Raw genomic sequence first — 13857 nt, forward strand, 5'->3', positions numbered from 1 at the left:
CAGTCCACACCTGCAAGGTGAAGAGCAGCAGACTGCCGACGTCCTCCGTAGTCCTCATGGCCGACTCGCCGATCACATGACCGCTAAAGGAGGCGGGGCCTGGCGGACTGATCCTGTCAGGACACAGTCAATCAGGTCGCCAGTCAAGGGTCACATGTCTTTGCTTGTTTGTTGTACATTGGAACGCATGAACTGCTTTAATAAATGATGGAAGTTGTTGAATACTAAAATTCCGCAGCAAAAAAAACAACAAAAAAAGAGTTTTCAATTCTCCTTCCATTAAATATACTGAATATTTTGGGTTCTGAACGGTGTTCTGGAACAAGTGTTGGTCATTTTAAATAATTTCCTGAGATTACAGAAATTTCTGTTAATTAGGGCAACTTTTATGATCTATTGGAAATTTCTGTCATTATGGACAAATATTTTGTCACTTTGGACCCATTTTGAGTTATTCAGGGAATTTTTAGACATTTTCAGACAAATTTTCAGTCATTTTGGACAAATGGGTGAATCCACCTGATTTAAACGATATTGTTTAAATTAAGTTTGAAGCAAAAGAAAGTGAAATGGAAGAATTTGTATCATTGAAAGAAGCCTTAAAGAACCACGTAATGAAGAATGATTCTCTAAATAAAGACTATTGTCAGTTGGTGATGGTGTCATTTAAGAATCCTAATTTTTCTGAGAGAAGGGCTCATTAACTGTTAACCTCCCGTTTCATGTGTTGCTGCTGTAACTCAGTGAGGATGTAATTCACATCTTGTCCACACGATGTCACTTCTGCACTTCGAACTACAGAGATGACTTTCAGTTGTAATTCTTTTTTTTTTTTTTTTTTTTTTTACATTTTTTATTCAACAATAGTCATATGTTGAATCTTACATATATTTACCAACTTCTTTCAAACTGAAGACTTCTGGAGACTACAAAGCTTCACTTGCTGCTCAGGTTCAATCAAATTCTGCAAACTGTCAGTACAGATGAATAATGACCAAAAACTAACCAGAAGGTGACCAAAGAGTTTTCTAACCCTCTGAAATCAAACAGTTTCTGGTTATGTACTGCTCCTGCCTCGTTTTTCTTCACTTTAGTTCATTTTTCTCTGCAATCTAAAGTCCTACACCTCAATGGAAACAGAAGAACCATAAAGAAGGAGCGAGAACTCAGAAATGTCTTCTGAACTGTTCTTCAATCAACAAACCTGATGTTCAGCTCACAAACTAGAACACAACTTTAACAATAAAATAATCCACAAGTCAGTGTTATTCATGACGAGTCTCAGATGGAGCACCGAGCCCAGCCCAGGCTCCACTAGGTAAAGGTTATCTCTGATTAGGTCCGGTTTTACTGGTTCAGGTGGTCTATCTGCTGGTTAGCAGGTTAGCACTCGAGCTAACCACATGAACCTACCTGTTTCCTATGTGCTCACACTTACAGAGTGAAGGACGTCTGTAGCGAATACTCCACCAACATGGAGACCGAGACCGGAGCCAGATCCAGCTGTTCACTGAGCCTGAACACACAGAGACATGGGTCAGTACCGGGCCGACCGACACCACCACAACCAGCTATGAGGTGGAGCTCCTACGTGGACAACTGCAGCAGAGAGCGGATCTCTCGTGTGTCCAGACTGATCTCAGATGGCTGGAACTTGATAAACACCTGAACCTGAAGCAGAGACACAAAACCAGCAGGGACAGGATGAGTACTGCAGTACTACTGCATGGACTGCAGTACTGCTGGTACTACAGTAAAAGGAAGGTACCTTCTGTTTGCTTCTGAAAGGGTTCCCCAGCTCACAGTTGAGAACCGAATTCTCAGCAGAACACTTCACCGCAGCCGGATCCCCACCCTGGAACACAAACACAGCACTGAAAGGAGGCACTTAGTCCAAGTCAGGTCCAGGTTCTTCTGAGTACTTCCAGTTCTGTAAGGTCCTTCTGGTTGCTAGGAGTCAAAGTTAGATCCAGGTCCTTTAAGGTCCTTCAGATTCCAAGTCGGGTCCAGATCTGTCAAAGTCCTTGAGAGTCCTTTCAGTTCTGTAAGAGTCCAAGTCGGGTCCAGGTCCTTCTAGCTCCCTTTCAAGTCCAAGTCCAGCTTCTTCATAGTCCAAGTCAGGACCATGTCCTTAAGAGTCCTTCCAGTCCATTAGAGTGCAATTCAGTTATCAGGTATGAGTTTAACTTCAAAACAAGTCTAAAGTCAACCCCAAGGTCTTTTGGACGGGTCCAAGGTAAGAAATTCCAAGATGAATGTTTCAGGAGTCTGCGTAGATTCTCTGTCATCGGGTCATGGTGACTTCTCTTTTCAGTTCAAGGTGTCATCTAAGGTGCTTCTTCAGTTCTAACTGACTGATGTGGGGTTTCAAATGTAGTCACTCCATCTCCAGGTAGTCTCCAAGACAGATCTCAAGTCTGTGTGGACAAATTAAAGTATAACGTCCTTTTGACGTAAGTCCAGGTGAAGTTCCACATCAAGTCCTTCAGGGTTGGTCCAAGTCATGTCTTTATAAGCTAGTCCTTCATGTAAATGAAGACACCCAGATTCCCTGCAGTCTGAATGTGACCTTCAAAAGAAAGAAGAAAAAAATTCACTAATAGCCACTAATCTAAAGGCAGCCATATTGGTTTCTACCTTCATGTCAACTCCAGAGTAGATCAGCGATGGCGGGATGTTCATGTTCAACTGGGTGTTGTGAGCGTCCTCTGCTGGTCGTCCAGGAGATGGCGTGTTGCTGACGTTCACCTCCAGAAACAAACGCCTGATGCTGCCATTGAAGTTCAACACCTGAATGCCATCCTGCCTGAAAACACATAAAGCAGGTAAAGCAACACGACAGCAGCAGAGTCAAGTCCGAGTCACGGATACGATTTGTTTTATTTTTTAGATATTTTTAACATTTAAAGAAAATGTTTCAACGATCAATACAATCACTAATCAATAATCAGTTGTTAGTAGATCAGTGAAAGCAGCTGTTTGTGTTCACTCACTTGCTGAAGGGGTTCTGGTTCTCATCGGTAAACTGGGCCGCCATCTGCAGGTTACTTTCACAGCGGTTGTCAGAACCACAGGCCTTCTGGATGTGGATCTGATGAAGGAAGAGAGACAGTGTCAAACAGTGAGACCTGGCAAGTTCTGACAGGTTCTGATGGTTCTGGCCGGTTGTCTACATGAAAGATGTTTGTGGCCTCATTTCGTAACTGGTTTCTGACCACATCTCTGATGGGTTCCTTCAGTACTGACTAAAGTCAGACTGGGCTGGATTCTGTTTAGGTCTGACCATGGACATATTATTTGTCTGGGTTCTGACTGGTTCTGAGATGGGTGGTTTTTGAATTGGGCCAGATTCTGATCCTTCTAATCACTCTGAACGTGGGTTCTGCTGCATTTTTACCTGAGTGCTGAGTGGTTTTAAAAGGGTTCTAATTGGTTTCTTCAGGTTATGAATTGAGTTCTGGGGGTTCTAATGGGTTCTTACCTGTATTCTGACGGTTTTGACTTAACGTCTTTGGCGTGTACTGGGTTTTGATGGTTCTGACCAGTCTTCTGCTTGACTCTGATTTTAATATTGTAGGTTTTGATGGAATCCATTCTGAAGGTTCTGAACTGTGTTCTGGGGGTTCTGACCTCTTTTCTCTTGGGTCGGGGAGTCTGGCTCAGCACAGGGAAGTGCCTCAGGTCCTGCACAGCAGTTCTTTTCCTTGGGAACTTTTCATACAGAGATGCGTTCAAAGAGAACACTAGAGGTTCCACTTTGTTTCTGATCGGACTCTGCAGAACAACAATACACAGAACAGAGCTACAGTAATGGATCAGAACATGAGAGGCATTTCAGAGGACGAACAGAAACATGAAGGTCTGACGTGAAAGAATAACAAACTTCACTTGAAACAGTAAAAAACAGCAGCAGTAGGTTCAAGATGGATTCTCTTTTACCATTCTCAAAAATGACATTTATGAACCAGCAACTGTAAAAACATCAAATTTTCATGCTTCTGACAGCACTTTCATGTATCCTCTGTGGTGTGTCGTCCCATCTGGAAAATTTACCAAACCTGAACTTAAAAGAGTTTGAATTAAAATAATTTCAAAAATGAATCTATGAAATAAATTATTTGCAGCAAATGATGACAACAGAGAATGTGAGGAAAATCGAACCTACTGTGTCAATAAAATAAATGAAGCATGGCTCCAAAAAAAGTAAACACAGGAGTAAATTGTTTGAAGATACAATCAGCATGGTGAAACATCTTTGTACAGCTGATGAGCAGAGTAGAGAGAAACAGTCTGGAGGGGAAACATGGGGAGTTCAATATCTACACTATGTGGAGACGGTCATAAAATGAGAAAAATGAAAACCTAAGAAGACCACAATGAGACAAAACCACAAAGACAAGGCACAAAATGAGAAAATAATAGATACAAAATGAGGAAGAGGAGATGTGGAATGATGATAAATGACAGAGAAATAGATCCAAAATGGCTGAAAAGAGAAGCAAAATGAGAAAAATGAGAAATGGAACGAAAGAACAAAGTCAAAGCTCTGCCATTAAGACTCAAAACCAGACAAACAGGACAGAAAATGACCCAAAACAAGAAAAACTAAGTGCACAATGAGAAAAACTGGAAGAAAAATGAGTCTAACAGAACAACAGAATCTACACAAAACTGTTCCAAAGAGACACAAAAGGCAAAAACAACACAGAAAACAGTCAACAAGACAAACTGCTGGAGTTCAGAAGGTTAAAACCTGAGAATCTCTGCTGTTTTCACAAACTGATGTGTAAGTTTGAACTCTGCCGAAGAATCCGGATGTGAATCTATCAGCAGCTCACTGATTAATGACTTTCATCAGAACCAGTCAGTTTTATCTCAAACAGCAGAACCTCCTTTAATCAGAGAGTCGGCTGGGATTAAAGGTGGAAACTGTGAAACTTCTGCATCAGTTTTCAGATCTCTGAGGTTTCATTTCCTCCTATCAGCAGCAAAAACTGTGGTGGTTTTCACTTAATTCATCTGTTGAAATGTTTTTCTACAATTGATGTGAAAGAAAAACAACCTCAAGAAAAGAAAAAAATAGACATAAAATGAGAGAAAGGAGACAGAAAATGACAAAGACTGGAAATCTGTCAGGTCTTCACTATGTGAAGTGCTTTGAGATGATATATTTTGAATTGATGCTATATAAATTGAATTGAAAATGAGAAAATATGATGTAAAATGAGAACGTGAAAAACTAGATAACATGAAGAAAAACTAGATAAAAATGAGAAAAATGAGACAAAAGAAAATAGAGATAGAAAACGAGAAAAATGAGACAAAATAAGAAAAACAAGATCCAAAATGAGGAGTACTAAGACACAAATGACAAAATTAAGACAAAAGTCGCTCAAAGAAACATGAAACAAAGCAAAACAAGAAAAGTGTGAAACAAATGAGATAAAGATAAAAAATTTGCAGCCATTTCTTCTTATCAAGTGCACAAGCTGTAACTGAATTAACCTGTTTATCAGTCCAGTCTTTCCTGATTCAGCAGCGCCACCATCGGGATAAATGTGCCTCACCTGTAGTCCAACACTCAGCTTCTGGCACCGCTTCTTCGGCATCGATAGGTAACCGGAGAACACGCTCTGTCCATTGTCACGGAAACGGAGGCGGGGCTTCAGGCTGGTTACGTCAGCAGTGACAGTGAAGTGGACGGCTGAGAGACAAACACATGAAAATACATATGTATGAAAACACAAAAGTATGAAAACACAACGTATGAACAAACACATGAGAACTAAAACCAAAGAAAACAAAACACATGAAAACACAAATGTATGAAAATACAAACATATGAAAACAGAAACGTATGAAAACACAAACACATGAAAACAGAAACATGAAAACAAACATTTTGGACATATTTTGACTCTGGACTTATGAAAATAGAAACATACAAAAACAGGAACACGAGAACTAAAGCTTAAGAAAACACAAACATTAAAAATAAAAACACAAATACGAGAATTCAAATGTAAGAAAACACAAAAATATGAAAATATAAATGTGAGAAAACAAACATGAAAACACAAATGTATGACAACACAAACACGAGAACTCAAATGAAAGAAAACACAAATGTATAAAAACACAAATGTATGAAAACACAACTGTAAAAAACCACAAACATACGAAAACACAAACATTCGAAGACAGAAACGTATGAAAATACAAACGCATGAAAACACAAACATTTTTCACGTTTTGACAAATCTGTGGATCCACATGATTACACTTTGATAACAGAACCTGATATTCCTTTAAGTAATAGATGTCAGCAAATAAAATTGTAAATTAGTAGAAATTTGAATGGAACCATTTGTGGATTCCCACTATTTGCTCCAGCTGAACTCAGTACATCAGTATTCAGCCTCAGTCTGTTCTACATGTGGCCTGGTGTTAAATCAGCAGGTATCTGGATGGAGTCTGGTTGGTTCCAGCGTAGTGGACAGTTTACAGACACATCAGGATCCACGGAGACACAGTCAGTATGACCTTGTGTCTGATTGGTCAAATTAACAAGACAGAACCAGAACACACCACACACACACACACACACACACACACACACACACACACGCACACGCACACACATACACAACAGCGTGGGCGTCTCAGATGTAATAATATCAGTTTCTCTAATGTGATTTATCATTCAGAGAAACACACAGGACACACAAGGACACTGCATGATGTCATCAGCAGTGTGTGTGTGTGTGTGTGTGTGTGTGTGTGTGTGTGTGTGTGTGTGTGTGTGTGTGTGTGTGTGTGTGTGTGTGTGTGTGTGTGTAGGTGTGTGTGTGTGTGTGCAGGCGTAGTGTCATAGCAACAGTGTGACCTCATTTGTGATTGGTAAAATTAACAAGACAGGACGGACAGGAGAACAAGCAGCTCCCTGAGGAGTGTGTGTCACTTTGTTGATTAACAGCTGGTGTTAATTGACAGCTGTGTCCTGTCAATCAGTCACACACACTCACACACGCGCGCGCACACACAAAGGAAGCTGGTTGCTGTAATTAACATCCTGACTGTAGACACGCTGGTTAGCAGCTGCTGTCAGAGTTCACATCAGACAAGAACGTTTCTGTTCCTGCTGGAAACTGGACGAGCTGAAGACATGATCAGGTAAAAGGTGACAGGTGAGTATCTGCAGGGACAGTTTCAGTGACACTTAGTCAAGGTTAGCCGGTATTCCCGTTTATCCTCAGACATTCATGGTGCATCTACAAACGTCATCAACACTTTTTGCACTCATCCATATCGTCACACTCCCACCTCCGTGCTTCACTGTCAGGACTCTGCATTCACTGTAGTAGTTCTGAAGTGTCCTTCACACTGTCTGAGCTTCACACAAACTCTGATTTCCATTGATAACCGCTGTGCCAAGACTGAAGCAGCTGCCGTCTGTTTATCACAGCTAGATTGTGAAAGTAGTTCACTGTCCGTGGAGTCATTTTAGGAGCTCTGATTAGTGGTACTATGGCTCCTCCTGATTACTGCTGACTCTGTGCTTCACTGGTTTTAGTTGCTCACTGATCTTCCTGGATCCTTTTCCATCTTTGCCAAGTCTCACAGTCAGATTTTTCACTTTCTCTGTTCAATTGTTTTCCATGTGGAGCCATGATGCAGACATAGATAGACACAGTCCATTGGTGCAGAACTGAGAAGGTTCTGCTGTTCACAGCTCATTTTAGAACCATGTTCATCAGTTAGACTGATTGGAAATCACAGCTGGACTCAGTTTAGTTTCATTGGTCACTGCTGGATTCACTGAATTTCAACTCTGGAGCCTGAACTTTAAATATTGTCTTTATAAAGGATTATTTTCTGATTGCTTGTCAGAGGGAACACTCTGGTGTTAGAATTAATAAGGAGTATTCCAAGTACTGACATAATAATACAGTTTAGAATCATTTCACCTTTAAGTGATATTTCACAGGACTGCTATTGTAAACTGCACAAAGAAAACAGAAAGCTAAAGCTGTCAGTGCAACATTTCTAGTTTCCTAAAATCAGAAACATAAGACAAAAAAATGAATAAACTGTCTGTTTACTTACTGATGTTGTCTCTGTCGCTCTTCTCTCCTCTACTGAACAAATATGAGAAACACACCTCCACCTGAACACTGAGAGAAACAGTCTGTTAGCATGCTAAACACACCTCCAGCTCAACATCGAGGGTCAGTCTGTTTTTCTAACATGAAAAACTGATAGCATGTAGGTCAGGTTGCTGTCAGGTCTTTAGCTGTTCGGTCATTAGTCTGTTAGCATGGTTAGCAAGGTTTAGCTTTGTGTCTTACCAATAGTCACAGCTGTTCGGGTCAACAATTTTCGGTTCAACTCTTAGTGTTTTATTCAGCTGGACAACTGGACGTGATCTGAGGAATCAATCAATCAACCAATCAATGAGAAGCATAACACCAGAAAAACTCTGTAAAGTACAAGTATTTCAGACTCTACCTCAATACTGTTGCAGTACAGTAAGTGGTACCTGAGCAGAGCGACAGTGTCATCCAGAGATCCAACTAGCAGGTCTGGATATTTGTTCCCATCGACATCCACACCTGCAGACAAGGAGTACCCGAATGTCCTGAACCTAAGAGACACACTGCTGCCATGGATTACCTGGACAGAAACAGGGGTGAAGTCAAAAGTGCATCTGTACACTCAGTGTTACACTCTGTGGGAACCAGCTTCAGTTTAAACCTTCACTGTATGGACATTTCTACACTGTGGGGACATTTCTACACTGTAAGGACATTTCTACACTGTAAGGACATTTCTACACTGTTGACATTTCTACACTGTGAGGACATTTCTACACTGTAGGGACCTTTCTACACTGTAAAGACATTTCTACATTTTAAGGACATTTCTATACTCTTGACACATTTCTACACCATAAGAACATTTCTACACTGTAGGGACCTTTCCACACTGTTGACACATTCTACACTGTAATTATATTTCTACACTCTAGGGACATTTCGTACACTGGAAGGACACTTCTGCACTGTGGAGACATTCCTATAGAAAGTCAATGAGACCTGGCTTGGCTGCGGAGATATGCCCTCACTGCTCCCGGTCCAGATCATCACACTTCCTGTTTCGTGGAAAGGAGCTCCAACTGCAAAGTCTGGAAAATAACGTGTCACTTGATTATTAGTTACTAAATATTGTTGATTAACACTGAGTGGTGCAATGTCTCGTCCTCACCCTGGAAGCCATCCTGGTTCAGGTCTCCAGCCGCAGTAATAGCCATACCAAAGGCTGACCCGGCCGGCCCTCTCAGCACCACACTGGGTTCAGAATCAAACATCCCTCCTCTATTCATATAGACGTAAACAGCCCCACCCGCCTCCTCATGACGCTGGAAAAAGAAAGGAGCGCCCACCAGCAGGTCGTTCCACCTGCAGGACACAGTCTGAGGCTGAATCTGAATCTAAATATTGGCCACATTTTTTTCAGGTTTCTCTTTAACATAATTTTAAAGCTCCTTTTTAGAGTTTGTGACTTCTCAGTAATATTTCTACACCGTGAGGCCAAACAGAACTAATGAAATACATCAAATACTCTAGTCAAAGTTAACAAGTTCACTTATTAAACTAGTCAGTTATAGAAGTAATAACCTCCTTAAATGATAAAACCAAAGTCAACAGTTAGTTTGGCTTCAGGATTGTCCAGTTAGTCAGTTAGTCATAATCAGTCACCCAGTGAGTTAATGAGTTAGTTAATGTAATGGGAACATGATGGGATCAGAGTAAACATTCAGAAAACTGAGAGTTTTTAAAGGCTCAGTTCAGTATGTTCACACAGAAACAGCCTGATGGATTGGTTTGTGTTAATTGAGAATAAATAACCAAAATGAGCTATATTAATAATTGACAGTAAAAAAGCAGCTCAAGGTCTCCTGGTTCTCTGTGTTGATTCTGTAAAGACAAGACAGCTTACTAACCAGTACCAGTCACAGGACCTGCAAAGTCTTCTTACCCATCGTTGTTGAGGTCGGCGGTTGCCACGGCGTTACCAAAGTACGAACCCGTCTGCTGGCCGCGGAGGGTCTGCTGGATCACCAGTTTACCAGAACGCTTGACCGCCAGCAGGACTGAGCCACAAGCATCGTCTTTACTGTCCTTTGGAGCTCCTGTTTATCAACAATGAATGCACCAATCAATATACCAATCAATCTGTCTGCCCACTGGTCACCGAGTGGACTGTTTTTAGAAGGATGAAAGTGAAGCAGTCACCTGTTATGATGGTTTCATCATCCTCAGAGAGAACGCGATGAGCCTGAGTGACTGAATATCCTGAAAACACAGTTCAGATTTTATCCTCCGTCTGTTACACAGCTGCTGTCTGACTGATCACTGATACTGAGAAAAGACATTACGGGTGATGATCTGCTTACTGGGTCTGAACATACATGTTTCATGTGCATGAGTTCAGGTCTGAGTGTGATTTAAAAGGACAGTGCACCTATATAAATGTTCCTGCGATCTAGGTCGGGGAAGGAGCTTCTCTGCGTGTCAAACTCAACATCTGGGTTTGTCCAGGAGACGTGGACGTTTCCTACACACACACACAAACACACACATGCACACAACTTGAAATATTCAGCTGAAGATAAATTCCTTTTTCTAAATTTGAGTCAACAAGAGAAAACCATTATGGTAGAATAGAACAAAGTAGAACAGAAGAAACACAACACGATCCAACACAGTGTAGATGACAGAACACAGTGGAATGTCACCTTGCCATACGTAGCTTCCAGGTGAGCCGACGATGACCTCCGTCTGCGTGATGGAGGCTGAAATCCCCATGTTACACATGACCTCACCTGTGACATCACCAAGGTGACTGAACACACAGAGCAGGTGAGGAGGCGGAGCAACACTCTGGTCATCAGGTTTCAGTTATGTGTCATGTGACCTACCTGCAGGCCTGGTCCGGGTTCTGCCAGTGGAAATCGCTCTCATTATACCGGAGGTCGTTTCCACGGAGATAACATCGGCCAATCATGTGTCTGAGTTGAAATGCTCCATAGAGTTTAACAAACCGATGACCACATGCCTGGACAGATGGAGGACAGGGTTAGCTAGTGAGCCTGTCAACTAGCTACAGTTAACTAGTTGGTTTAGTAGTTAATCTGCTAGTTAACTAGATAAAGTTAGTGATTAGTTAGTCTGTTAGTTAACTAGTTTCGGTGAACTATTAGTTAAGCTGTTAGTCAGTTAGTTAACTAGTTATAAATAATTAGTCTGTTAGTAATCTGTTAGTCCATTAGTTAACTAGTAATATTTCACTATCTAGTTGATCTGTCAATTTGTAACTCGCTACAGTTAACTATTTAGTTATTCTGTTAGTAGTACATTAGTTAATGGTAGCTAGTTAACTAGTTAGTATTAGTAGTTTGTAAACCACCTTTTGTTGAACAGTTATCTGTTATTTACCAGTTAGAGGTAACTACTTAGGTGACAATCAGTCAATCTGTTAGTTAACTCTCAACAGTTAATCAGTTAATCTGTTAGTTAACTAGATCTAGTTATCTGGTTAATCTGTTAGTCGGTAAGTTAACTAGTTACGGTCAATTATTAATTAATTTTTTGCTGGCCTGTTATTTAATTAGTCACAGCTAACTAGTTAGCTAATCTCTTAGTTAAAAGTTAGTCAATCTGTTTAATAGTTAGTCCTAGTTAGTTTGTCCTTGCAAGTGGCTGTAGCTACCTAGTTAGTTCTGTTCAACTGAACTACATTCATACTTACAAAGAAACAACTCCATCAACCAATGAGAACACTGACTCACCAAGACCCGCCCCCCAGGTCGGCCCTGACTGGCTACTGAGACTCCCAACCACATGTCTTCAATCAGGTCGTCAGACAGGATGAAGTCTGGAAGAAGCAGCAGCACAGGTGAGCAACAGAGAGACAGACTCGTCCCACTGAAGAACTCCACCCACAGGAAGAGACTCCTCCCAGGTATAATACCCCGCCCACTGAGTAATGGTAGCTCCACCCACTGAAAGAACCCGAGTAATAAACTAATATAATAACTAACTGACTTAACTTTGATTTAACATAGTAAATTACTTACAGCATTTACATTTTTGCTACCTTTCAATAAGTATTTTAACCAACTGACTCCATCCTGTTTATTCCCATATATAGAGAACATCTGTGTGTGTGTGTGTGTGTGTGTGTGTGTGTGTGTGTGTGTGTGTGTGTGTGTGTGTGTGTGTGTGTGTGTGTGTGTGCGTGTGTGTGCGCGTGTGCGTGTGTGTGTCTACAGCAGCTGCAGTGGTTTATGATGAATTTTTTTTTACTGTGTCATGTTATAAATTACCTCGTCTGATTGGTTGCTGCCATGGTGACCACCTATCATCCTATCAGAGTGTGTTGTTTTCAGCAGCAGATAAAGCAGAAACAGACAGTAGCTGTCACTGCTCAGTGAGGAATGGACGACCCATAATGCACCAGGGCGCCGATAACATCACAGGCAGCCAGTAATTACACCATTAGCCAGGGCTAATCAGTCCGCCAATCAGCTAAACGTACAGGATTTCTCCTTTAGTGAATAACAAGGTGCTCGGTGATTAGCTGACACAAACATCAGTAATTACACAGCAACCAATAAGAATGATTTATTTACATTAAATCATGAGATGTAAAGTTGTACGGTGGTGGTTTGGTGTTTCTTTGTGTTCGTCACCTTGATGCAATTTGTGTACAAACAACTCAGATAGTCACTAGACCTTTTATCTGCACCTCGTATATCAGTAGCACCTGTTCCAGAGGTGTGACTCACCTGGATCTATGAGCTTCATCCTGCTGCAGTCTGATTGGTTGGCAGTGATCGGGCAGCTGTAAACTCCTCCTGTTTGCTTGGCTGGAACATTTGGCTCGGCCTTCTCCCTCGGAGCTCCAACCAGTAGCCTGTCGGGACAACGCAGGTGAGACAGGTGAGAGGTTCTGCTAGCTCATCCTGGAGGCCCTTCAAGGACACCTGGAATGTCCTGGAGGTCCTTGAAGGTCCCACCATTGGTGTAATGTTTCTATATTTGACTTTTCTTTGTGTTATAGTCGTGAAATAATTAAGGCGTCTGAGTCTGAAGAGCATCAAGAGCACACAACACACACAGACAGACGCACACATACACACACACACACTGACACAGACTGTTGAGTGTTTTACTGTGGGGACTACTAATGTGGGGACGCACTCACTTTGTCAGGACTCGACGTCCTTTTGGGGACAAAACCAGCAAGTCCCCATAAATCAATATATGTTTCTTGGCTGAAGGTCTGAAGAAAGTCATAGAAATGCATGTGTGTGTGTGTGTGTGTGTGTGTAGGTGTGTGTGTGTGTGTGTGTGTGTTTGTGTGTGTGTGTGTGTGTTTTCTTTCCTGTTTGACCTCTCCGTGATCTCTGATCTGATCTTAGATGTGTTACCATGGTGATGATGGTGTCACAGGTGTCACATGACAGAGGTGTCATGTAGAGATTGTTGGGACACCTGGAACTCAGTAAAGGCTTCCTGAAACCTTGAAACCTCCTTGTGCTCTCCTTGAACATTCTCAGTGACTGATACTTTGATTCCTCCTCTAACCTTCACATCCTGACTTCCAGATTAATCCTGGAACGTCTCAAGGACCTCTACAATTTACATAGACTTCTGGTGGACTCCTGGGAGCCCTTCAAGGTATGTAGAATGTTCTCAAGGACTGTTAGAGATTATTCAATGATGAAAAAAGGTTTTGCTCAACAGCATCTGGAATCTTCTGAAGGAACTCTGTAATTCATCATAAGTCCTG

General features: G+C 41.5%; 1 protein-coding gene across 7 annotated transcripts in view; it reads right to left on the minus strand.

Annotated features, from left to right (window-relative positions):
* LOC111583436 (integrin alpha-3-like) overlaps positions 1-13857 on the minus strand; it is a 30312-nt gene that overhangs the window by 12200 nt on the left and 4255 nt on the right. For all 7 annotated transcript variants that reach the window (XR_008599755.1, XR_008599757.1, XR_008599758.1 and 4 more), the window contains exons 3-22: positions 12851-12978; positions 11852-11937; positions 10982-11118; positions 10799-10905; positions 10525-10617; positions 10296-10355; positions 10039-10192; positions 9265-9458; positions 9096-9184; positions 8540-8673; positions 8349-8426; positions 8107-8174; positions 5568-5704; positions 3631-3774; positions 2994-3091; positions 2638-2806; positions 1769-1855; positions 1592-1671; positions 1439-1516; positions 11-113 (exon numbers count right to left, since the gene is read on the minus strand). Coding sequence is in view for 2 of the 7 variants with exons in the window: in XM_023292540.3 (XP_023148308.2) it covers positions 11-113; positions 1439-1516; positions 1592-1671; positions 1769-1855; positions 2638-2806; positions 2994-3091; positions 3631-3774; positions 5568-5704; positions 8107-8174; positions 8349-8426; positions 8540-8673; positions 9096-9184; positions 9265-9458; positions 10039-10192; positions 10296-10355; positions 10525-10617; positions 10799-10905; positions 10982-11118; positions 11852-11937; positions 12851-12978 (2224 nt within the window). In the remaining 5 variants the exon portion in view is untranslated. The remainder of the gene's footprint in view (positions 1-10; positions 114-1438; positions 1517-1591; positions 1672-1768; positions 1856-2637; positions 2807-2993; positions 3092-3630; positions 3775-5567; positions 5705-8106; positions 8175-8348; positions 8427-8539; positions 8674-9095; positions 9185-9264; positions 9459-10038; positions 10193-10295; positions 10356-10524; positions 10618-10798; positions 10906-10981; positions 11119-11851; positions 11938-12850; positions 12979-13857) is intronic.

The sequence above is a fragment of the Amphiprion ocellaris genome, chromosome 19 (genome assembly GCF_022539595.1).
Source record: "Amphiprion ocellaris isolate individual 3 ecotype Okinawa chromosome 19, ASM2253959v1, whole genome shotgun sequence".
Classification (NCBI taxonomy): Eukaryota; Metazoa; Chordata; class Actinopteri; family Pomacentridae; genus Amphiprion; species Amphiprion ocellaris.